The sequence below is a fragment of the Pelecanus crispus genome, chromosome 15, assembly GCF_030463565.1.
Source record: "Pelecanus crispus isolate bPelCri1 chromosome 15, bPelCri1.pri, whole genome shotgun sequence".
Lineage (NCBI taxonomy): Eukaryota > Metazoa > Chordata > Aves > Pelecaniformes > Pelecanidae > Pelecanus > Pelecanus crispus.
In genome coordinates, this window is record NC_134657.1 from 5,721,865 (window position 1) to 5,748,203 (window position 26,339).

At 47.4% G+C, this 26,339-nt stretch overlaps 1 protein-coding gene across 1 annotated transcript; it reads right to left on the minus strand.

Annotated features, from left to right (window-relative positions):
- Positions 1–1,941: 1,941 nt before the first annotated feature.
- Positions 1,942–12,662, minus strand: CA6 (carbonic anhydrase 6). The gene is made up of 9 exons (XM_009491590.1): positions 12,629–12,662; positions 10,364–10,546; positions 6,953–7,101; positions 6,449–6,544; positions 5,816–5,882; positions 5,214–5,371; positions 3,707–3,830; positions 3,092–3,190; positions 1,942–2,555 (listed from the first exon to the last, which is right to left on the minus strand). Exons 2-9 carry the CDS (start codon positions 10,383–10,385, stop codon positions 1,942–1,944), a joined length of 1,329 nt encoding a protein of 442 aa, XP_009489865.1. The 5' UTR covers positions 10,386–10,546; positions 12,629–12,662.
- Positions 12,663–26,339: the final 13,677 nt, after the last annotated feature.

Here is a 26,339-nt window from a genome sequence, read left to right on the forward strand (position 1 = left end):
GAGAGTGTTCTTATTGCGAGTAATTAGCAGGACCGTTCTGCTTCATGGCATAACCACTGCTAAGGCAAATTACTCATTCATGGTATTTGTCACAGGGAAAGGGCAACATCCTCAGCCAGCTCAGCTCCTGCAATCAAGTAACCTGTGTCATAAGGTGATGTATGTTCCCTGATGTCCCAACTGACACATCTCAGGTGACACAAGGCAGCACCTGGGCTGGGTTTCCATCAGTCATGTGCAAGGAGTGCACTATATTCCTCTGAGGAGCTGTCATTCATGTATCTGAGGGTCCAGCATGAGTGATGCCAGGCCTTTGGTGCACTGGGGTGCAGAGAGTGTCAGTTGTTCTGAGGTACTTTTTTAGCTGGGCTGATAATGGTGTTTATCCTGCCAGCTCTTGTCCTTCCTTTGAGTGCTTCAAAGGACAGCTAAACTGGAAATGCATATCACTATAATCTCACCCTGCTCACTTGACTCTCTCCTTTACATCAAACCTAGTCCTCAACTGTTGCTGATGAGTCCTTCCAAAGCCTTATTCTTGAGGTTAGGAGTCATCCATCTGGCTGATGCTTATTCCCAGCCCGTTTATACCCATTTGTTCCAGTGGCACTCTAGTCTTTGAGCTATTTAGCTCACTTCACTCCCTAGTGTGTTTACACTTCGGTTGCCAAAGAGCAACAGTCCCTCTCTTAATCCTTTAATAACCCCCATATCTCTACTCTATACCATGCACGAGTTGGAGCTCATTCATCCCTCAGAGGTACATGGTATTGAACTCAGAACCTCCCTGCTGCGTTGCAGGAGTCAAATTGAGGTTGATTCCTGTGCAGCAGGCTACAGGTTGGAGCCTGTGTTTGCAAACATGTCCAAATACGTGTTTAGCTTCTCACATTGAGTTGCTTAGATTTAGTTTTCAAAATAACTCAGCTCTTAGGTACTTGAAACCACTGGAAAAAGTCTTCAAATCGTTTAGAGCTTGGTCCTTCTACTGGTTTCTGGTTCTGGCCCCTAAGGGCAGCATTCCACCTCAAGGCTAAATTGGTTTGGAAAAGCTCTGAGTCTGAAAGACTAGTGCTGACTCTCAGAAGAAAGTAAAGTGCACATTGATAAAAATGGAGGATTTCTTAAAGTATTTATTAGTTTAATGGGGTTGGGGGTTAATTACAGCATAATTCAACATGGGGAAATTCAATTTGTTATGTGGTGCTGCTGCCCTCTGTTTTGTTTTTTCAGAAGAATGGTTGAACAGCCTGGCATGGATTTTGTGGTGTTTATAGAGATAGTCCTTCACATGATTTACTTTAACCTTAGAAGATGACTTTTATACCTGCCCTGAAACTTGATGTATGCATGTTGAAAAAGAAGCTGTTTCCATGCTCAGTCTCTACATCCGTTTACAGAAAAGAAGGCATGCCACTGATCAAAGCACAACGATTGCACAGGGCCACGCTCTGTTCTGCAAGGCCTTTAGGTACCATTTCCGATGTGATACGCGGGCAGGGGAATGGGTGGTGATGTGATGGTGAGAAATGGGAAGGAAGGATGCATGCAGGGAAGATGGTAAGGAACTGAGACTGGGTGAAGGATGTGAGAGAAATTTTACTTGAGAAAGTGGCTCCTTTGACCAAAGAGAGTGGCTCTTTGACATGTAGGAAGACCTATGTATGGGGACCTAAGTCAAACTCCTGGGAGGGATGTGACAATACAACTTATGGGACTGTGCCAAGTTCTGCTCTGTTCTTTGCCTCTATCCCACTGATGGAGGCTTTGCTTCTATGTACCTACTTGGACAAACGACCTGGAGCACTGGCAGCTGCATAGTGAGCCTATACAAAGCAGAAGGAGAAACAAGCAAATAATCTAAGTTTTTCCTCAGTTTCCCCAGCAAGCAGTTTGGATTCTTCTGCTGCCTTAAAAAAAAAAAAAAAAAAAAAGTTGGGGTCACTGGCAGCTGGTGTCAGACTCCAGAACCACCCCCCCCAAGAGGGTCATGGAGGTTTCTCCCCATGCTATGATATCTCCCTTCAGTTGCCCTGGTTTGCACAGTGCAAGTGCCCGAACATCTGCAGGACTGAGAACTTGGCTCCACAGGTTCACCTGAGTCATCCACCCTGCAAAACCATTGGAGAAGGTCCCAAGAAGAATGTCTCTATCTTTCCCAAGGACAAGTGTCCCTCCAGCCTGGCTCACATACCCCTTCTGGATACTCTTTGCTTTACCAGCTGCTCCATTGAGCCATAAATTTGCCATTCCGGACTGGGAGGCCCATGCCATGCAGTAGTGCAGCCAGTCTTGTGCCTTGTGGTACAGGGGGAAACTGATGAAATGGCCTCCTATCCACAATCCCACATCTGTGCCCACGGTCATCACTAGCTCATTATCCCTCTCCTGTGTGGAGTAGGAAAGAACAGTCTGACTGCCAGCATGCTGGGCTTTTGTCCAGAAACATAAGGTGAAGGCTTGGAGAGACATATCATGGAGGGGATGAACATTCACAAAACTCTCAATGTTTTCCACAGGGAAGTAGAAAGCTGGATAAGTGCTGGATTTAATACCTGAAATAACGAAAAAGCCAGCTGTTAACACTTCCTGCTGTGCTTATAAATCAGCCCAAATCCTGAAGAATACACCCAGAGGAACTGGCAGGGCTGTGGCAGTCTTAGCCACAGCTCCTGGCATGTGTTGTACCAACAGGGGAGGGGCTTGAAGTGGTGAAAAGCTGAGCTCCCTCACCCAGCTGTTTGGGAAAATCACTTCCCCCTGCTTCCTCTTTTCTCATCTTGTGTAAAATAGAGACAATGATTATTTATCCTAGGGGAAATGTGATCTTAAATCCCTCACTGTTCATAAAAATATGCTTATACGTTGCAGGAGAAAGCTGCAGTTGCTGTGAGAGTAGTTAGATTAGGGCTAGCTTTAATGATGCTGTAGTTGAAGGGTTTCCATCAGCAGGCCTAGATATGGGATAAAATTCTACCTGCACGTATCAGTACCAAACCTGTTAATGATTTAGGCCATCCAGGACAGCAGGGCATGGGCTCTTCATCCTTGGAAGGTAAGCTGGACTCAAGAATAGATGTGTGTTTCTTACCAAAGTGGCTCACTCCATTCAGCAACTCTCTCTTCATGTCTTGGAGCTGCATCTGGATTTGGTCCAGTCTGAGGTTGAATTCTTCTGGATGGCATTGTTCTAGAGCAATCAGACAGCTGAACTTACAGAAGGCCAGGACCTGCACGTGGTAGATCTTCTGCTTTCTAGTTTGTAGAAGGTTTGGGGAAACCCTTTGTTTTAAAATGCAGCGTCTCGCCTCCACGTGGTGCCTGGCTCATCAGCCATGCCAGAGCTGTGTCTGCAGTGGTTAGCGTACCTCGCCCATATGGATGCAGACGCACCTGAACCTAGTATTCCTGTGTGGTGCCATGTAGCACCGCTTCTCTTGGAAGATCTGTGTGACGGCACTGCTGTCAAAACAAGGGTCTGGCACGTAACCTACAGCCACCAGTGGACCATTAGAAGCAAGATGTGTCGTCAGGGGGCAAAGAGGCACATGGGCCATCTCCACCTGCTGCGCAGGGACTCTGCTACTCCTGGGAAAGGTGTTCTCCACCATGCCTAGCTTAAGAGATTTGCAACTTAACTCCTTCCGCATAGGTTTCTTGCCCCTCGTGGGGGAAAGCCCGAGTCCTGCCTGTGGACTCCCTTTACCTTGGGTGAGTTTGGCTCTGAAGGAGGACTCCACCACCCGCCCGTTGAGGGGCTGAGCGTGCCGGTAGTCATTGCGCAGGGTCCTGTTTTGCCAGTCCAGCAAGGTGTTCTCCAGGAGGCTGATCTGTGAGCAATGCAGGCTTATTACAGAGGGCAACGGGAACAATAGTTTTGCAGTGCAGATCCTGCAGCTCAGGATTAAACCTAGCAATTTGTTATAGAGGAATCCACTGGGTCTCTTTCTGAATATTAGCAAGGGAAAGGAACAGAACATGAGGGCTCTTATCAGCTAATTAATGATAAAGATATTTTGCCTGAAGGAAATTTTTAACACCTGCCTGATGGTATGCATGGATGGAGATTTTGCTGCTATTTTGTGGTGTACTGCTTTCTCACAAGTGCCTATTAGCCTTCCCCCTGCCGAAAGAGTATTTATTTTTCAAATGAGACCACACTGTGATCTTCCACTACTGTACGCTTCACTTTATCGTGTTCTTCTCCAAGAAGAAAATGTTTCTGATGCTGCTTTTTCACTAAGGAAGATGAACCACTCCACAAGACTCAGCAGTAGCTTATTTCACTTGTGTTACTTTTTTCCCTGCTAAAGCCTTTGGGCTGACAAGGCAGACAGAAGGGGATTCTGCCGTGTGACTGTTCAGCTGCTGGCACAAGCGGGGTTACTGCCCAGTGTTCCTGTGCACTCAGCAAGGTGCTCTGTAATGCCTCTGCTCGAGCCTGGACAAACCCTCTCCTGTCACGCAGCCAAAACTCACAGGAGGCCACTCCTGAAATGATCCCATCTAGCTGCACAATGTAAGTGTAAACACGAAAATAACCAAAATACTCTTCTAAAAATGTGCCAATTATTCTGTAATTATTTTAATTTTATGAATGGCTCTTTTATGGTTTGTTTTTTTTTTTGGCGAGGGGTTGGACTGTGTTGCGGTAGTTTTTGCCCTGTCGATTCTGACTGGTCTCTTCCTTTTCATAGTGCTTCAGTATGGTTGAGCTTAACTGAGCAGACAGCTTTGTCACCACTCACCAGACCTCAGGAAAGGGTAGTCAGGCATTGGAACAGGCTGCCCAGAGAGGTGGTGGAGTCACCATCCCTGGAAGTGTTCAAAAAACGGGCAGATGTGGCACTTTGGGACATGGTTTAGTCTAGTCTACCCTTGACTGGTTTAGTGTGGACTTGGTAGTGTATCTTAATGGTTGGACTGGATGATCTTAAAGGTCTTTTCCAACCTAAATGATTCTATGATTCTATAAACTGGTGCTGTACAGAAACTGACCCGTGCTGTGATGGAGCATCACGGTGTCATTACAGCCACCTGGAATTCCAGTGGCTTAGGAGTCTATCCCAAAAGCCCTGTGTGAGAAATGCCCTATTAGCTCATCTGTCTGGCTGTTCCCAAAATCACTGGAGGACAGAAAAGGAAACTTGTGTGGAAAGGTGAAGCATGGAGGAGAGAGAAGCTGCTCTGTCTGGAGAACAGCTATCGCTTACCTGTGTGTGTGACAGGACAATCGGAGAATGAAAGATGGTCCAGATCACACTCTCGGAGCAAGGTGGGGTTGTTAGTGAGCCCTGGTACCTGTAGAAGTGTGAGAGGTTTTCTGGCAGCATGGCTTGGACGTCCAGAGAACTGAGCTTTGTTGATTGACCTCAAAAGGAAACAGAGGCAATATTAATGGTTAATGGGGAACAAAGAAAGGTGAGAGTGCTGTTAGAGCTGGGGTTGGCAAATCACTTTGCTCAGAGCATCGCTCCTCCCAGGAAGCAGAGTGTGTCAGTGCAGCAGAGCACCTGCTGTCTGGGCATACAGACTGCAGGATCGTAGGAAGCTGGTATTTCATGGTGCTGTGGTGTGGTGCATAGACCTACCAGGAGCATGTTTATTGCTGCCTAGAGCATCTTCCACGCTGCTCTGCTGTGTGGGCTGCTGTTTGAGGTGCGTGGGCAGGGATGGTGCAAAGTTGTGCATGGCTGAGGATGCTTGACCACGTAATTGCAAGCAAAGCAGCTGCAAAATGTCTGTCCCCAGGCCCAGTACATATGTACAGGCTTTGAGATTATCAAGGATGGAGAAAGGCATTCCCAGGTCTTACCTGCAAACCTGATTTTTGCCAGTTTGGAAATGAATTCACTGTAGTAGGTATTCTCAAAGTGCCCATCCTAAACACAGCATAGAAACTTGAACAAAAGGTTAGCAACCTGCCTGTCCTTCTATACTACTAATCGGCTTGGGGGACTGACTGTTGAATTGTGAGACAGAGAACAAATACTATCACAGATCTCTTAATAGGCTGGACAATCCTAGGCATGTATAAGGTATGTACGCAGAGATCTCGGGTAGAATAGTGAACTGCAAGGATCCTTTTTTACCACTTCTAAATCCACACAAAATCAAGTGTTCCCATTTGCAAATCAGAGCAAGGTCTTGAGGTACAGGAGGGAAACCCAGCTGCTGCACCTGATAATCCATCTGTACTTCTTATAGGGCAAATTTTTCTGGGTGTCCCAAGTTGTATTGGCTGGTATAGTGTGAGCCCCACATGACATAAGGGAAGAACAGTCCTGCTACGGCACAGCTTCCTCAAACTGGTGGCAGAGATCATCTCTTAGGATAGATGTGCAAGCCTAGTACAGGCTGCTCGTGTCTGGACCTGCTCAGACCGTGATTATAGTATAAACAGTGGTCACAGACTGGCCTTGCTCAGCAGCCTGGGCATCAAACCTACCACATACAGGAAGGCAAGCACAGCCAATCCATTTGGTTTGTCTTTGGCTTCGTCAAAGCTTGAGTAGTCAGCTGAGTTGTAATGGACAATGTGCAGCTGTCAGAAGAGAGACAGGATCATTTAGTGAGAAGTGATAAATGGCTTCCTCAGTGCTTTAAAGGACCCAGTACTGAAGGGAGAGCCACCATCCCAATTCCTGCTGCTTGTGCTTCACAGCACAGCTGAATAGACCTTTAGATTAACAGGTTTGTGATGAATGTGGAGGAACAACTCCATCTTTGAAAGATATTAGTGCTATTGCAATGACTTCTCTTAGAGTCTTCTGTGCCAGCACCATCAGGCTCAGCCCTTGCATTGCACCAACCACCTGCACTTCTGGGGAGCCTCTTTTCTCCCACTTGCCTCTGCATTGCTTCCTGCAGGCTTTGTGGGCTGCAGCTTCCAGCTTCCCAATTGCCAGACTTGCAATGTACCCTCCTTCCAGCCTGCTCCCTTCACAAGTACCTCTGCAAAGTATCTCATCCCATCTACGGTGTGTTCGGAGCCGCTGGTTTCCAGGTCCAGGCCACCCCAGTGCAGATGCATCTGTACAGCTGTGTAGAGGCTTGGGAGCCCTCTGGAGATGTGCATGGTGGGTGGCAAATCAATCTGAACTGAAAAACAGGATTGGAGACAGCAATGGGTGCCGCTATGCCCATTCTTGTAGCTACGCTTGCAGTGCCTAGTGTTATTCTGCCAGTAACACCCTCTCCGAAATAAACTGGCACAGTCATGGTCAGGGAACTAACTCCAGTATGCAAGGAAAACCACTGAAGCGTAAAGCTAGGTCGTCTTAAAATCTTTCCTGACCTCAGGCTTGTGCATCACAGACCACACCAGGCACAAAGATGACTGGGCACTAGCTGTGTCTGCAGACTTCTTTTTCCATCTGAGCAGCTCCGGGTTTTTCCTTAGGCACTAATAAAAGTGCTTTAATGCTCGTCTCTCACACAGCCCATCACATCTTGCAGGGCTCTGCATAGATTTGTTAACTACTCTATTTCCAAGGAAGAAAAAGGGGGATAGAAATTAACAAAGGGACTGAGTGCAACTCTGCCTTTCTCTAGCATTTCTGCTCTGCGACTGGGACTTTTGTCCGTTACTGCCTCACAGATTACAGCACACGCAGCCAGCCTATTTTCCCATCTCTGGCCTCTGACGCGGCTGAGTTAGAGGTGGTAATGAAGGCCACACTTGAGATTCCAGTTCTAAGAAAAATCCGCTACTGGAGGAAGTTGCACACACCGTGCATGGAGGACATCGTAATCTTCCAGAGCTGTGCGTGTCCTCGCTACCTACTAGAGGACCAATCCCGTTTTAAAAATAAAGTCCAAATGCCAAACACAAAAGGCTTCATTAACCTAAGGTTATCTGTGTGAGTGTGTCTGCACACATGTGGTAGGTGCAAATCCCTTGTGCAGACACTCTGCACTACTGCAGATAGGCTTTATCAGGTGGGATTTAGCCTGGTAATTATACAACTAGAGAGGCAGCGTAGCTGGTTTTCTTTAGGTGAGACACTTGGTCTTCAGCTCCAGAGAGCCTGTAAGGAGAGTCCTGCTAATAAATCCATCTCCTGTCCTTTTCAGATCTGCTGAATGTTTTCTGCTGGGGCCCAGTGGAATATTTTTCTGGAGAGGTATTGCTACCCTGTCCCATCTCACTGAAGCCAGTAGGAAAACCTAGCCTGACTTCACAGGAGCTGTGGATAAGGACAGTCATTTTGCCTTTGTGCTTTTCTGAAATACCCTGCATCAGAAAATCATTGTTTTGATGTTAACAAAAGAATAGGAAAATACACATGTGCAGTCAGAGACCTGAAAGCTAAACCTGCAGGAATGAATTTGTAGGCAGTCAGGGTAGCAATGCTGACATGAGAGCTTCTAACTGAATGTTGAGCTTGTCTGGGCGACAAACAGGAGTACTTACTCATTTTGTTTTTTAGAAATACAATCACAACAGTCTTTCTCTGAAGGCAGTATGTCTCTCATCACTTCATTTCCTTGCTCTCACTCCATATTTCTCTCTGTTACTGAGAGGAAGAAGGGGTTGTTGTGCAGGATTACAGAGCTACCAGCTTTATGTTCCAAACACCTTTCCAAAAATACTCATTCCCTCCCCACTGCAGCTATTAGAAAATTCTCTCGTTGCTCATCTGTAGTCCAAAAGCATTATCCCAACACTACCAGCTGATGAATTATTTAGACAATGAATTACAGACTGCAGCAGGGGAATCCAGGACCTCCTAAATTACAAGCCTTGTCCTGAGACTGTGTGGCCAAAGGCAAGGCTTTTAACCCATGCTGTGCTTCAGCTTCCCTTCCTGAGACCTGAAATACCAATCCTCTGACTATAAGGGAGGGATTCTCCTCTGTGGCATACTTCGTGTGACCTATATCTAACTGAACCTCGGATGCAAACTTGCTACCAAACTACAGTCCTCTTACTCCTATCGCTTCTAGTTCTTACTATTGCACAGAGGCAAAAGATGCATTTTCTGAATGCAGAGAGGAGTCAGTGTGCACCAAATACCGTTCAGTACTATAGTCCTGCAGTATTTTAGTACACTGAAAGAAAGGGTCAATCTCTAAAGCTCTAGCTGCCTTTTATCCCTTTTAATGTCTAACAGAGACAATACTTTGCAGAGCCGTAACTGCCTTTTATTTCTCTGGTTTACATATGTGTTTCTGGAGAGCTTTCCTCTGTGATTAGGGAAAACAGCAAAACTTGGAGAGCAGAATGAAGTGAGATGGCAAAGCAAAGTAAAGTGAGTTTAAAAAAAAAAGGGGGGGGCCATTGTCTGTGAATAGCATTTCAATCAGCTAAAACAAATAATCTATTCCTGCACTGTCATGAGCTTTACATCCTCCTAGGACATCTGCTCAGCCAGGGAAGAAAAAACTTCTCACCTCTACGGCAAAGCTGGCTCATTCCGCTGCATTTCAACCTAGTGTCACTTGCTGGCCACAAAAGGTTTGTGATAATGTTCTAGGTATGGCGGAGTGCTGAGATAAACATACAGGACCTGTTTGCATATCCTGCATGCGCTCGGAAAATACATACCTGAACTGGTAAAGTCTCCTTTATACCCCAGACAACACAGTGTAATAAGTGCATGCTACGCTGCCCAGGTGAAATCTCCAGAGGATACACCACAGCCTACTTTATAGCTTAAAAGCAGAAAGCTGTCCGGTTGGGGCATTTCTTGCATCAGCTGTCCCAGCATTAAAGCAATCTGCATTTCAAAAATGTAAGGCCTTTGCGTTGCTGCTGCTGGCCTGTTCCCTGCACCGCTGGCTGCCAGCATCACCCGCTGTCATGGAAACAGCGCACGGGAGGCCCCTGGGTGCTGCATGGGCAGTGATCCGTGCACGTACCAAGCTACAGCTCAGGGGGCAAAACAGGGGACAGGCAGCACTTGCTTCCTTGTGCCTCAGAGCTTTTCTTTCTGACAGAAAGGTGACTGACATCCCACATCATTTGGGTAGATGTGGCACTTGGGGACATGGTTTAGTGGGCATGGTGGTGTTGGGTTGACGGTTGGACTGATGATCTTAGAGATCCTTTCCAACCTTCATGATTCCTAGTTTTTACTTTCATTAAAACATAATCCAGCCAGGAAACATGAAATTATTACTCTACCCTTAATTGGTTTAGTGGTGGAGTTGGTAGTGTAGGTTAATGGTTGGACTGGTTGATCTTAAAGGTCTTTCCCAACCTAAATGATTCTATGACAGCTAGAGCTGCTGCAGGACCAAATAAACTCCTTGAGCTGTATGCCCTGATTTCTGTTTCAGGCGGCTCCTTTGTCGGCAATGACATCTCAACCAGCTCCTCTTTTTAGGCAGGCAATGAGCAGGATCCCCCCAGTCTTACCAGAGTGACCGTTGTTGGTCATGGTGAAATCCCCTTGCGAGGGCCCATCGTAGCCACTCAGCTCCAGCTGCAGCAGCTGGGGGTTGTACCTCACTTTTTTCCTCTGGATGTCAATTGGAGATTGGTGCTTGCCAGCGCAGTCTGCAAAGTGCTTTCCCCAGTGCTCTTCATCCAGCTCTCCTTCTGAGCGGAGGAGAAGCAAACCAGGTTATTAGGACATGGTGAGAATTGCCGTTAGCTCAGAAGTCAGAAAACTCTCCTCATTTGCCAGCAGGGCACGTCAATCTAGTTGTTATAGCACCAGGAGCTGCTGCAATAAAAGGTTGCTCTGCCTTCCCTAGAGTGAAAATATACATTATGCTGTCTGCAGGACAACTGTGCTGCAAAATAAGAAACCTGCATTGCAGTAATAGCTTCCTGATCGCTGGAGGCTGAACCTCACCAGAAGAGAAGCACTGTTTATATAGAAATGGGGATTTAATGGGTCTTAACCACTGTGAGAGTGAGTAGGGCCAGGGCAATAGGCGGGAAGTCTCTGCTTTGGATCAGGAACTGGCAGCAAATTTGCTATTTTTAACTAGGGGGAGACCTAACAAAAGAAGAATAGGAGTGAAATGGTTTAAATACAATGGAACATTTTCTATGTTTTCTGGGATAGGAGCGGTCTGGGGTGGCTTTCATGTTCTGGGTGTGTTTTTATTAACAAAACCCACTGCTCTGCTGAGCGCAGTGCTATGCCTCCTCCTGATGCCCCCTTTTTACACACAACAAATAACAATAAAGTGATTCATTGCTTTGGTGAGATGGATCCTGGTGTGGAATAGGACCTGGGCGTCCCAGTTTCAGGATTCAGTTGATTACTCTGAGCTCTTGATGCCCCTTCAGCCCCCAGCCTAACAGCCCCTAAAGGTCATGCTGAGTGTGAATACCAGCTCCTTTTCCTGCTCAGCGTCCTTGGCTCAGACACAAACCTTTGACATGGGACTAAGAACTAAAGGCCCTAGCTTCACCATCATCTCTGCAAGTATTTAATACTAAAAACCTCCTGTGGTCACCTATGGAGGAAGCAAATGTGTAGGAGACCTGGCATCCTGGCTGCTATCCTTTTTCCAGTGGCTCTAAGCCCCTTAGCCCTAATTTGAATCTCTCCTGCAGAGGTCTGGGTGCTGCTGAAACTACGAACAAATGCTTGAACCCTTCAAGGCTATTTGCCTTCTCCATAGTGCTATATTTAGGACTTTAAGCATAAGTAGAAATTTTAATGCCATCTCTGTCATGGCCGTGACTGACAATCAGTACGGAAACCTTTTCTTCTTCACCCCAGAACTGCAATATATTGATTAATTATTATTGATTAATGTCAGAGTCATATCTGTCTGAGACAAACAGAGCTAGAGCTAAGGAATAATCACCATGTGATTGTTGAACTCACTGACTTCAAATCCTGCAGAGATGGTTTGGAAAGGGAGGCGATTGTTTTAAAAAGAAAATACTTCAAAGCTACTTCATCATCTTCCTAATTTTCAAATTATAATTATGGCCACACTTAGGGATTTGTTACTATTTGCCAATTCTTTTCTTCTGATTTCATTTAAGCAATGTCAGTTTGCAGGTATTTGTTTCCTGATATTGATTAAATATGAAGGGCTTAGGAGATGCAGGCTGCCTGGCCAAAAGAAAATCCAGAGAGAACTTCTGCAAATAGCTTAGTGTCCTAATTGCAATATTGTAGCTATTCAACAATATCCTTTGTTTTAGCTTGAGTCCCAGCCCAGTGGAAATCATAAAAGGACTACTGTTTATTTCAATGAGCTCTGCAAACAACCCCCCGAAACAAATGAAAATCAGATAAAATTTCACAAATACATAAATAAGCACTTCTTAGTGATCCGTTCCACATGGGCTGTGACAATAAAATAATGAGCAGGCAGTATTTAAAGCTTTTCCTTCCAGGATCATCCAAAGGGCAGCTTTTATTCTAACACATTGTAAAGATTTTCCCCATTGTTTGAACCTCATTGCTCTGCCAACTCTGACAATGTGTCCTAACCACACAAAGGAGTAAAAAGGGGTGACATTGAAGAGAATCACTTTGAAGACACACAGGCATCAATGAAGTGGAATAAATTAGCTGCTCTGCAGAGATCTTTCACTAATGGAAAGAAAGTCAAGCTGAGTGTTGCTTCTGCAGTACAAAAAGGATGGGAGCCTCTTTAGCAAGCTGGCAGTCAGTAGCAATCCCCAAAAAGCCTCATTTTTCGTTACCTTTGTATGTCCAGTGCACGAGGTGAGAGCGGCTCAGATGCACCAGGAGCAGGTGGAAGGAGACAGCTGTGATCCACATGGCTCTCGCTGTATCTGCAGTTGGAACCGAGGTGGGGAGTGCATTTCTTTAAAAAGCTTCAGGAAGCGTAAATACCAATTTATTCCAGGTCTGGCCTTTCCAGCACCCATCCGTCCCTCCTCTTCACCCATCCAAAACACCCAGCAAACAATGCCACAGAGATATTTTATTTCGACAGGCAGCTTTAAACGCTAAAGGCACTTTATTGATCCTCTGAATCAAGCTGCCTGTGCAAATGGAACAGGCTTCCCCCATGGCCAAATCTGATGGCCCTGGGGTCATGGTCTGACCCCTGCTGCTGCACACTCCCTGCCCACTTTTCCTGTCCATTCATTCCTGATGAGCGGGTAGAAAAGCTGCATTGCAAGTACCTGTAAAAGAGTGCTTTGTAAGCAAAGATAGCTAACACAGATCTCAAAACACTGTCCTGAGGTGGCCAGCTGTGTCCTTGTTACACAGAGGAGGGAGCCAAGGCAGAAGGCACTTAAGGGACTGGTTTTCAAAAGTGCTGACCATTCACAATCTTCTTAGAAGTCAAAATTGTAGACACTTAGCCCCTTTGAAAATCAGACTTCTGAGGCCAGTTTAAAAGTGTTCCACACCCACAAGCCTAGCATTTCAAAGCATTTTGCTTTCAACACCTTCCCTAATCACTGAAAATCCAGTTTTGAATGTGAGAGATTTGCAGCCTTTGGAAAATTCAGAGCTCTGAAAAACCATTTAGACTGTTGAAAGATACAGGCACGACCCAAGATACTGAAACCCTGATGGCTTTTTAAAAAACACACAGCAATTCACATAAAAACTAGCAGGTGTCTAAATGCTCTTGCGGCCTTCAGTAGCTGCTCTGTACATCTTCAGACACCGGAGTTCTTAAAAATGTGTCCCAAGCAAACAATTGCCCAAGGTCATTTCGCAGACCAGGGAACAGACCATGGATCTTCTGCCTGCCTTTTTGTATCCTGCTACTAGGCAAATGCCATTCCCTTCGAAAAGCCTTCTCCTCCCTCCACGAATGACAGACTACTGACAGCCCTGTCTGCCCAGCGCCTCCCAACCCATAAACCCACAGTCTAATAACAAAAGGGGAGCAGAAATCTCCCCAGGAATGGACTTTTCAGCCGGTACTGAGAAGAGCTACAGCTTCCACCAAATGCAGTACAACTTTGCTGTTGATTTTAGGTGACAGGCAGCAATATTAAACATTTGGCAAGAAAGCTCGCATCAGTGAAATCTCAGCACTTCTGTTTGCAACGTCCCTGCTACTGGCAATAATATTTGCAATTATTATTTTCAGCAATAAGGTACATAATAACAGCAACTCAACAGTAAGAGCCATAGGTGAGTTACACATTTCATGTGAACACAGGTTTCTAGGATTAGACTGTGCTGAGGAACAGAAGCAGGGGTTTTTTTATTCAAAAATCTTATTCTTTGCAAGTGAATTGTTAACATTAAAAGGCCCTGCCTGGTTTGCTGTTTTGTGCAGTGCATATTTAATCTTTGGGAGCTGCTGTAATATTGAAGTGATTAACCAAATGTGTATTTTCCCTTCTCTCCCCTAAAGAAGTCATTTATTCTGACAGTTGCACTGAACTGTGTAAGGACTAAACTCATCAAACACGCCCTGCAATGCACTTCATAATCCTTGTGTATCCAGTTGGGTAAATAGGCTTTGAAATTAGCTGAGGGGGAAATTTTGGGGGTTTATACCTGTTTACACTCCAGGATTCCACACAGCAGCACATGAGGGTGTGAACAAGAGTCAAGAACAGGAGGGCACCTCTGCGCCAAAGCACCCCTCCTCTCACCCGGCCTGCGTGCGCGTGCCAGGAGTGTTTAAATGGGTGTCATTTAGGGACAAGCTGTTTCTCCTGCCTGCGCTTTATCGATCAGCTAGCCCAGTCTGCACAAAGGATTCGAAATAAAGCCCATTTGGGAGTGTACTGGTGCCAGGAAACTGGAGATGACAGTGCATTAATTTTTAATGGAGCTTTTGCAGCATGCTGAAATTGTGACATTTCGCTTGGCATCAGCAGGAGCCGTGGGTGCTCAGGACATCCAAAAACCATACCTCTGTTAGCTCAAGTTAGCTTCCCCCGAATTAGTGGGTGCTCAGGACATCCAAAAACCATACCTCTGTTAGCTCAAGTTAGCTTCCCCCGAATTAGTGGCTACTCTGGAAGACATAGCAATCTGGGGAGAGGATTTGCCAAGGGCACTAAGTATGAATTTGTTCTGGAGTTATGACAGAACAATAATTTTAATTAAACTCTTCAAATGCATTTGAATATTAAGCTTCAAACTACAAGCTGAATAATATGGAAGGAGTCCCTTCTCTTGTATAAAGTATTGCACATGTCAACAGTCGCTTATTGGTTCTTGGAGCTATAGCTTTTTTTAGTGTATATGGTATCAAACCTGGCTGCCTTGAGTCTTGTCTTTATTAGTCATCTGTTTTGCTAACTCAATATAATTGCTAGAGAGAAGTATGGACGTAGTGCCTAGGATCTCCAGATATCATGGCAGGACCGTGCTTGAAGTACACTGGTGTTTTACAGGCGAAGACAATTGTAGGTCTAACAGGAATCATCTCTGCACCCAAATTTAGCCAGTGGGAAAATCTAACGTCAGCTATCTCAGCCATGAATATTCTTGGCGTGATTTCTCCACAAAGGCAGGCTGCTTTCACACAGATGCAGTTACACAGACTTCAGCCTCCCCCCTCCTGCCCCAACTACAGTAGGAAATAAGCCTTTAATCCCACATCATTGGCTTCCATGCACTTCACTTTTATCTCTACAGTTTTTCCCTGACTCTTTGTCATCTTTTAAATCCTGCTTCTCCCAGGCTATTCCCTCTGTCCTCGCTGGCCTAAAGCTCAGCTCAAGTCTGACTTTCAGATCCTTTCTGAGTATTGGTAGCCACATAAAAACCTTGACATTGCATTGAAGTAGCTGGCTCAATACCTCAGTGCTCCTTTGACCCAGAACTTGAAAGGGTTAACTCCTTTCCCTCTGAATCAGCGGGAATTTCATCAGGGGTTGCAGTAATAGCTGCATCACTCCCAAGTCCAGCAAACATTTGACCAGGAACAGGCTGTTTGATGTGAGACGGACAGCTTGCCTTCAGTCAGGCTATCTGGGTTTTCGTGAGTCTGAAACCTCTCCAAATAGAGCTCTCTGCTGCAGTCACACTGGATGGATAAAAGCGTTCAGAGCCTACACAAGTTTTACGAAAGACAAAAAGCAGCTGGTGCTGGTAGGCCCAAACCCCTGAGTAAAGCTGGCAATAGCTGTGCGGCTTGAAACATCAGAGCCTTTTATTCAACAATTCCTGTAATGTTTTTACATCTTCCTTCCAAAACCGGCCCTTGCTTCTTTGAAATTTTGCCCGTGCTTTTTTTTTTTTTTTTCCTTTTTGCCTCCTGGCTTTCAGCTACACACAGAGATCACAGAAGTCAGAGGTAGAAAAGCGCTAGAATTCATTTCTCCAGTTCACACAATCCCTTTAGGCCTCCTTCCTCTTATATAATATTTTTATGTGCTTGGCAAAATTCACTTTCTACTGACATAAATTCAGATACATTTGTTGATTCTGCTGAAGCTTTGTTGTGATAGAAACAGGCTTTGAGGCAGTCAGAGATAGACACCGGAGGTTTACACCAGTGTTCCTAAAAGCAGGATTTGCCCGTTTTAACGCAGAGAGGTTTCCTCTGCTAATTCCATTTCACCATCTAACAGATCTCAGCATTAGCTACCTGCAGTTCATTGTCAACCTAAATTTTCTTTTGCTCAGTTTCAGCCAATTACTCTTAGTTATAGCTACAGCCCTTGGATTATCTTAAAATACTTTTCCCTCTTTAATGTTCACATCACTTCTGGAGTGGTTATCACCCCACCGCGCCACGACTATGAGCAGCTTTTTACTCGTCATCTCCCCAAGGTAGCGGGAAGGACAATGTGATGCTATAAAAAGAAGAGTACACGGTCAAATAATCCCTCTTCATTTTCATTTCCAGGAAATGTAATTACAGTTCTTGTAATGTCTATATAGGTCTGCTCTACAGATTTTGCTGAAAGTGACTTCGTGTTCTGGATCTCTACTCGAGACTTTGAAAAAAACAAAGTTTGAAGGGAGGATTAGGAAGGGGGAGGTCAATCTTCCCTCTGCATTTAGTGTGAGGTACACAGGAACGTGGCCTGAGTGTGGGGATCGAAGGAGCGCTGTCGAGAGCCGGCCCAGGAGAAATTTTTCCATCATACCAGGGCTCTATGCTGTTGACTGGATGGTGGTGGGCTAAAGAAGGAATAATTCAGTGACAAGACAGCTTGTCAGCATGTGCAAATATCTGTCTACCTTCTCAGACATTCTGTTATTAGTATTTTATACATATCTGTACCTCCTTCCGTAAAAATACTCATTTTGTTCCTGATCTCCCAGTGTAATAACATGCAGAGGAAGCACAGTTGCTGCTCAGTCTCTCTGAAAATCAGTATTAGCAGTGCATAAACACAGGAGAAGACCCCAAGCTCCTTAACAAATAAACACTTTTCACAGAACAAATAACGGCTCTGGAGACGTGGCTGTTGACCACTGCTGGGTAAGCACTTTTCCTTTCTTCCTTCAGCTGCATTGTGTGTTGAGCAGCTGTGACATCCAGTGGCCAAACACAATACAGTTGGGTTTGGTACAGAACTCTTCATACACGGTAACAATAACAGAGCCCTTCCATTGCACTTGTCATCTTCAAAGAGCTGTACAAACAGTAATTCGTTAACCCTTGCACGTCTCAGTGGGGCAGGTGAGTGTAGTGACCCTAAATGTACATATGAGAAGGGGAACCACTCTCCAAGCTCTCCACAAGCAGGGCAATCAGCCCTCGATGGTGGTGAAGAGCCTGCCCTAGGGCCAGAGTGCAGGACCTTCACCCGCCACCACCGCAGAGAGCAGCTGCTGAGAGATAAGGGCTCAGCAAGGTGTAGCTCATTCAGCATCTGATGAAGAGGCCACACCTGAGGGAAGGGTTGTGCTCTTTTCCCCTAGAGCCAGAATGCCTCTCCGTGAGAGGTCACAGCAGGACCAGAGCCGGTTTAGAAGAGATGCTCCGTCAGAGGCCCGGGCAGAGAAAAAGGCTTCTGCAGTGATTTTCTGAAGATATCAGAGGGCTTTGTTGATAGATGTGGAAGGTAGGGAAGGGAGCGCAAATGTGGATTTGGATTAAGAAATACAGTGGTGGAATCAAAGAAGTGTGACTGTAATGAGATCCCAGTGGTTAACTGGGATTTCTGTTGTGACAGGTATGAAAATACAGAAAACAAATCAGTGGAAAAGAGGAGCTGGGTCTCACCTGTGGAGCAGGGCATCCCAGACTGATGCTAGCAAACATCTATTCCACAAAGAAAGAAAGAAATGGACCAAGGCGTGGGTTTTTCACAGGCCCATGTTAATGGGGAGAAGTAGTGGGTATAAAGTCTTTGACAGAGGTTTAATCATAGCATGTAGTGCATCTGCTGCATTTCAGACTTTGCTCAACTCTTTGCCTGTGCTTGAGGTATGTGCTGAGGGAGCTGAGTGGGCGGGCCAGAGAGCGTTTGCTGAGCTGCTCACAGGCTGTGAGAGTTAGTTTTCAGTGAGCATTATAGGTGCAATTACTCTGCATCTATGTGCCTAGGTACAAGTTTGCCACCTTAAGCTTCGTTTCTAGCCTGTGAAGACAAACAGCCTTGATACAGATGCTGTGTTTTATATGGGTATCTTTGATGTCAATCCAGGCATGCCTGTTTCCTTTTGATTATAAAAGCAGACTTGCATGACTCAGAGATCCAAACTATGGACAGATGCATCCAGTTGCAGAGATCAAGAAATCAGTCCCAACTTTCCCTGAGTCATCTGTGCCCAGGGTTTGCGTGCTCAGACCTGCAGTGGCTTTTGCTGCAGGCCAGGTCCATGCGGGGACATTCAGCAAGAGCAGAGGCGCCCACAGCCCCTCCTCTCCCAGTAGTTCATCACTGCACCCTGCCTCTGCAAGAGGGGGGAAGCGGATAGGAGCTAAAAGTGATTCCCATGAGAATGAGGTCGATTTTTAAGGCAGGAAGACAACATGAAGGAAATTTAAATCCTACCGTCTGTGCTGTACCTGTTCTGTGGCAAGACAATCCTGCTTGATAACCCTTGTGCTTTACATAAGTATTACGCGCTCATTAAGAAAACAAATGAGTTGTTATTGGTTTACTCATCCTGGTTTTTTTCAGGTTTCTGTTGTGAAAAAAACCCTAAATACCAAATGTAATTTCTTAATGGCTAATCGATTCGTAGGTTGCTTTCTTTCCCCTTTATAGCAGAATATATTTCAAAGTGAGAGGGAAAGACCTGCTCGGCAAGGAGTCTCGAACCCCCCGTAAGAGGCAGTGCAAGACTTGCACACTGGCCTCTGTAAAGGGGATTACTTAATGGTTTCATCATGGTTTGAATGAGCAGCTATGTATGGCCTTTGGATGCACAATTCCTGGCAATTAATATCCAGCTGGTTTAAAAGCTTTCAGTCTCACCTCAAATCATGATATCAGATCATCAGCTGCTGGGAAATGTACTCTTTGGTATTAGCACCCTGATTTGTGTGTTGGTTCTCTTCCAAGTAACCCTTCACCATCCCCTGAAAATGGATGTAGTTTTATATGTAGGTTAGCATTTACAGTAGTTAAAAAGTAGTATATATTTTTCCTACTCCAGCCATCTTATCTGCTTTTTTGTTGTTGCCATGGTTGTTGTAATGTTCCATTTTAAACAAAATATGTTCAGAATATTCTGCCTAGTACGTGAGTGTCCAACACAGCTCTCGTATACTCATGTAGGCTGATGATTGACCCATGCTACATACTCATAGCTATGCACAAACCTGTGTCCCTAGTATCACTCCTCAAAAATGGCCAGTTAGTCTAATGTTACCTGCATCTTCAGCATCCACTAAACCCCCTTTAGTACTGAATAAACCCTGAGCACCCATTTCACAGAAAGTCAGGCATAAAATTCTCCGGCCAAGGTCTGTAAGCTCCCTGCCCTGTCCCTGCTGGCTTGCAAACTGGGGGCAGTAATTTCCACGGAAAATTCAAATCCCAAACCTACCGAAGCCAGCTGGAGTTGGAGAAAATCAGACTGCCAGGTGAGATAGCAGGCTGAGGTCCCTGCAACCATGCAGGGTTTGTCACTCTGATAGCAGATCCTCACTGACCACTCTTAGTTTAATTTCTGTGCTGTAATTGCGAGTTTTCTATATGAGGACCTGAAAAGATCTAATTCAGTCTAGGTTCTTCCCTTACCCCAGTCATTGTACTGAAGTTACTTTCAGACTGGCTATTAAATACAGGAACTGGTGGCTTTTAAATCATTTTCAGGACATTAACCAGCCCATCTCTCAAATCCTGGGAGAAGACAGGAGAATCAAGAAGCGGTGGAAGTTACAGGCATTAAGAAAGACATCAGGTCTGTCATCTCAAGTAATTTCATTATTCACGTGCCTAAAACCTGTGGTGTTTAATTGCAGAATTAACCTGTAAAACAAAAGCGTGGCAGAAAAGGGGGATGAGAAGCAAGAGAGAAGGATGTAAAGTCAGAGGAGGTTTTAAATGCCTGGAAGAAAACATCTTAAATAGTTATTCAATAATTTTAATAGATCCCAGAAACAGCATTAGTCAGACTTTGCCATTACCTTTCCAATGAACGTTCCTTAAAAATACCACGATCTGCGGAGTCAATGAAGAGAAGAGCGACAGAGTGCTGACTTCTGCATCCGATCCCTTTCCTCTGGAGATCTCACCTCGACTGCGGTGACGTAGTAACGCAGTCAGAAAGCCTCATTCATAAGGCCACTTAGATGCAGAGCTGCTTTTCAAAAAGGAACTTAGCGAAAGGTAAACAGGCTGGCACTTGCAGAACTGTCGGATAGAGTAGATGAGGGTGGTGCATACACTGCGACCCAGACACATGCTCTTCGGGTGTTTTGTGAGGCACTGGGGAGAAAGAGAAGTCCCTGGGTATTCAGGAAGCGCTTTCAAGGTGCTACGAAAGCTCACGCCCTGGAACGCACCCCACACCGCATAATGGTTATTAAGCGTATTAATGCACCAGCAAACAAGTCCTGATCTGTGGTGGTTCTGCTCTCTGCCTTGGCATCCTCAGCCGTTTGAACCGGTGATTTCACACCCTGCAAAGCTCTGAACTCTCCTGTCCAACCACTTTAAACAGGGAAGGAAAAGGCTGGCCTAGTCGGCGTCTGTGCTCATGAGCATGTTGCAAGCAATCAAAAAAGTTACATATATTACACTTAAAATTTTACCAAGGCCTGTAAGGCACAAGGAATGACTAGGCCTTGCAATGGAAGGGGATTTTGATCACGAGAATTGTTTTGCATTTCTGGGTGGTGGATGCCTGTAAGCCAGATCTGTGTCGGTGGTTTTTTCCTCCATCTGCTCCATCAGCATGTTACACCAGTGTGTTAGTGGACTTGTGTGGGCTGTCAAACTAGATTACTAGCTACAGTGCCTTTACGTTTCCTGAAACTCTCTGTTCCCAGTGTCCACCCCATTAGCCATATATCCCCCCCTCAAACTGTGAAAGAAATATAGTATTTTAAGAGTGCACTGAGTATTTGATTAACTGGTAACAAGCCTAGATTCCCACAGAAGCTCATGCCAGCTAGATATCTCATAACCTTAGGGACGCTTAACTTTTTCTTTAAAGAAAAAGACAAAGAAAAACCAGGCAGGATACATGACTGAGCAGTGGCATTTTTAATATCAGCTCTGACTTTTATTTTAATATGTATGGTACAGTGCAATTTTAAATCTGCTGATCCAGGGAAAATTATACCAACACCTGAACAGTGCCAGACTTCTGATCGTGGATGCCTGATCAATGCTGTCACTAGCTACTGCAGTGCCAGTGTCTTCAGCTGCACGCTCTCTCGCGGACACACGATTCAGTGGAGCGGACACGGCTCTTGGCATGGCGTCTCTGGCCAGAACCGCGAGTGTTCAAAAAATGGGCAGACGTGGCACTTCGGGACATGGTTTAGTCTAGTCTACCCTTGATTGGCTTAGAGTAGACTTGGTAGTGTAGGTTAATGGTTGGACTGGATGATTTTAAAGGTCTTTTCCAACCTAAACGATTCTGTGATTCTATTCTATGAGTCCTGCCTGCTGGGCATGGACCCTCCGAGTAGGTGGGGATGCAGGTTCTCAGCACACGGGTTGTTGCTCACACTCCAGCGGAGGAAATTTGCTTGCTTTGTGCTGGTTTTGTGGTCACAAGGAAAGAGCCTAGGCAAGGGACAAATGGGAGAGTTTAGGCTGGTCTTCTACAGCCAGTCCTCTTGCACAGTTTTGGTTCAGTTGAACAGGAATACGGAGATGCAAGAGCCTCAGTGCTCAGCCTCCCAGGCCAGAGGGTTTGCTTTACACTCCTCTTTTGCCCCACACCAAGCTAATTATGACCTTTCATAATATGTCTTCTATTCCCAAAGAGCACCCTACCATACTTCACTGTCCATCTTTTGCTCACATACTACAGTGTTGAATTTCCCTTGGCTTTAGACTTTCTTGTGCTCCATCTTTTCTAGCTCATTATAAGACTCAGCACCTCTATGTGATTTTCCACACATAGCAATCAAGGGACTTTTACAAAGTGCAAAGATGGAGCATCTCTAATCCAGCAATTACCCAGCATAAAAGTCCAGTTTTATGGTTTCCAGCATCTGATTGCTCAGGAGCGTGTTTTTGCAAGGAGCGCTCCCCTCTCATGCCTTTGCACCAGGAAGGAAGGGTAAGGCTCCAGGATCCAGGATAAGTCAGGAACTACTGCGAAGGATGCAGCTATAAGGGGTATAACATGCAGTTTTGGGGAGGTTGGCACTGCAAAGGATCATCTAACTATAAAGTGACAGTTTAATTCCAAGGGCTTTTCCTGGCCGATATTGCTTTATCTCAGCTGTGTGCAACTCAGCAGCATTTCAACCTGATTCATGGCTGTGCAGCCCACATGAATCTGTGCCCCCAGCAAGGCAGAAAAAGCACAAAAAACCAGCATGCAATGCCACTCTGGGCATGTGGGCCATATTGCGCTGTCACAAAACAGCTTGGGTTTCAAAAGGCATCTCCTTGCTAGGAGCCCAGGAGTCACGCAGGGGGGCCTCATGGGGTACTGTGTCAGCATGGCGTGCCTAGGGAAGGCAGTCACTTCGACAGATTTCCTTTGCTTTTTATTAGACTTAAAGCTTGTCTCGGGGGGGATGTTCTCAGGAAGGAAAGAAAAACGTGCCCAGAAGAAACGATCAGTCATAGTCAGGCTGGAAGGGCGAGGCAGTTCTGGAGCAAGCACAAACACAGCTATCTTTGCAAGTGACAAAGTGGCTTTGCATAGTGCAGTCAGGATGAACTGGGTGCTGTCAGATCCCTGGAGCTCCTAGACCCCAGCTCCAGGCTTGGGGAACTTCACAGGTTTCTTGTTGTGTACTTGAAATACTGCAGAGCCAGACCCCATCAGTCTGAATGTAGGCTGTGTAGTGTCAGGTGAAATGGGAGGAAGCAAAGCCAGGGGAACTGGGAGTCCCCATGGGATTGCACGCATGGGTTTGGGCTCTGCAGTGTCCCAGCAAGGCAAAGCGCCGGTCCCTGCTCAGGCCTTCATGCTCTCACGGCTGGGGATGCTGCTCTGCCTTCAACAGGAGCAACCACGTCCAGGAGTGAAGGCTAAGGGCACGGGAAGGTGAGACGGGACAAGACCGTGCCTTGGCCAGGTCAGCCTAAGGCCTTGTTCAAATATTTTGACCTTGCAGTGGGATCCCCCTCATTTCAGACTCCCTTCTGCAGTGCAACGTGTGACTATCCCTCAGTTAAAAAATCCTGGAAGATAAACAGGCTTATGGGAAGCACGAGCACAGCTATTCTCCATAATAAACCCACAAAGACCTTGTGTTACAACTGCAACTTATCGAACGTAACCAAAGCAGTACATTCCCTGGGAGCCACGCCGCCGGGGAGAGCCTGGAGGAGTTGCAGCAAGCAGGGCTGCGGCGGGAGGAGGCATGTCCCCCCGCCAGCACCGCGTCCCCCCGCCGTCCAACGCCCCGGCACGGAGGAGGAGATGGAGTGGGGCCGTGCCAAGCTGGTCGCAGGGAACAGCTGCTGGGGGGAGTTGGATAAGTGAGTCCAGGAAGGAACAGGATCATAGAATCATGGAATGCTTTGGGTTGGAAGGGACGCTTAGAGCCCACCCAGCCCAACCCCTGCAGTGCCAGGGACAGCTTTAACCAGAGCAGGGTGCTCAGAGCCCCGTCCAGCCTGGCCTGGGATGTTTCTGGGGATGGGGCATCTCCCACCTCTCTGGGCAACCTGTGCCAGTGCTTCACCACCCTCACTGTAAAAAATGTCTTCCTTCTATCTAGTCTAGATCCCTCTGCAGTGCCGCAGCTGGGAACAACTCACGTGAGCGGTCATGTTCTTATTAAACACCATGACACCGCTGCGTGTGTAGCAAGTTGAGCATTACTTTCCAGGGACGGAGGCTTTGCCGATCGCAGAGCACCCAGTTCATTCAGTTGTGCACTGGGTCATGACCCATGAAGGGCCATACTTCGCCCTAATGCAGCAGGCTAAATAATTATCAATGAATAATTTGATGTCTTTTTCACCATTCACGGAGGGATCGGAGCTTTTCAGGAGCGTGATTCGCTCCATTCTGGCAAAGTCTTTAATTCTGTGGCCTGGTGGTGAGCTCTGTTCCGCTCCGTTATTTTTTGGTCACAACACAGCCTTCAAGCACGCGTCTTGGGGCATCCACTGCCCTCGCGCAGACCCAGGCAAAACACTTGTTCGAGTTTTTGTTCCCGTTGGCACGCTGGTATCTGAGGGGTCACAAGTGGTCGCGCGAATGCGCCTCCTCCACCCCAGGAAGCGCGACGGTTATTCACTTCAAAATCAAAGCACAAATTTATTGCAACGAACCTTTTCCTAGAACCAATACCCACCCCCCCGCTCTTCGCAGCCTTCCTCTTGCCAGCGTGCCGCCTTCTTGCCGGCGACAGCCGCCGCTCCTGCACCCGCCTCGGGATGCGTGGCGGGGCCGGGATTTCAGCGACATGGCGGCGCGCGGCCCAACCAGGCGCTTCGCGAGTCCCGCCAAAACCACGGCTCAGCCTCCAGTTCTGGTGGCCATAAACGCGATAAACGCCTTCTCCCTGTCCCCACGGGCGTGCGTGGGCGTTTTCACAGGGCATGCGAAGGCAACGCGCCCCACGCCCGCACATGTGCGCGGAGGAACCGTTTGCAGACCCGCCGGCGGAAAAGCCCGGCTGTCACCGGCTTTCCGCGCAGATCCTCGGGGGTCCCCACACAGGGGAAAGGTTTCCTTGGCGTGGACCCGGCCCCCCCGCACCCCGGCTCCCCCAGCCCGCAGCTCCCCCCTGGCACGCGCGGCCCCGCCCTGGGATTTTCCACGCGGCGAACGGCAGAGCCGGCCGGGCCGCCGCGGCACGTAGCGCACGCAGCCGAGCCCGCCTCTGGGGCGAGGAGGGGATAGCCAATGGGATGGCGGCGAGGGGCCCGGACGGCCAATGGGAAAGCGGAGAAGGGCTGAGCCGACCAATGAGGAGCGGGAGGCGGGCGGTCATCTGCATGGGGTGGGCTATAGCCGGGCGCCCGCGCAGGCGCTCGTTCCCAGTCCGAGGCGAGGCGGTGAGCGGAGCGGAGCGGAGCGGGCGGCGGGGCCGAGGGTGAGTGCGGCGGGGCCGGGCCAGGCCCAGGCCTAGGCCTTTCGGTCTCCTGGCCGTGCGGGGCCTCAGCGGCCCGGCCCCTCCGCGGGGCGAGAGGGGCCGGTGTGGCCGCGGCTTCCTTTCTCCTTCCCCCGGGGAGCGGCTCCGCAGCCCCGACCGCCCCCGTGAGATGGGGCCGCGCCGGCCCTGCCTGCCAACCGTGCCGGGCCTGGGCGGTCCCCGGGGGGGTGCCGGCCGCCGGGGCGTGCTTCCCGCCACACAGCGCGGCGGCCGCACCGCGGGGGGAGGCCTGCGCCCGCCTTAGGCCCATCAGCGTGCGCGGCGGGGGGGGTGGTGGTGTAAAATCTGGGGAATATGGTGGGTCAAGGCTTCCTTCAAAGGCAGGGTTTAACCTCTCTCTTAATCATTAACAGTTGCTCTCGGATTGCATGTCATGATTTGGACCTTCCCCTCTTTAGTGGCGGTGGATGTCCTTCAGCTACGCATCTCAAATATTTAACGTTTGATATCAGCACCCAGATCTGCGTGCCTTAGGTCTCCCAGTGGGGTTAATGAAGCACAAGTTACCTCAAGGCAGCAGTTGCAGGGAGTAGCACCTGGCAGTTTGATGTGCATCTCTGGATGTTAAGGTGTGGAAGAAAAACTGCTTTTTAACCAGCTTGCCTCGTGCTGGGTTGCAGGAGAGGATCTTGGTCTTTCTCCTGTTCCGTTACCCGACTGCTGAGTCACAGGGCAGGGCTATGACTTTCCGAGCCTGGCAGGAAGTAGTGAAGTTTGTCACCCAAACCCACAGATTGAGGCAATGCAGTTTCAGGCCTCCATCTTATTAAACAACGAGAGAGAAAGTAGTTCAGCATGTCTGTGGC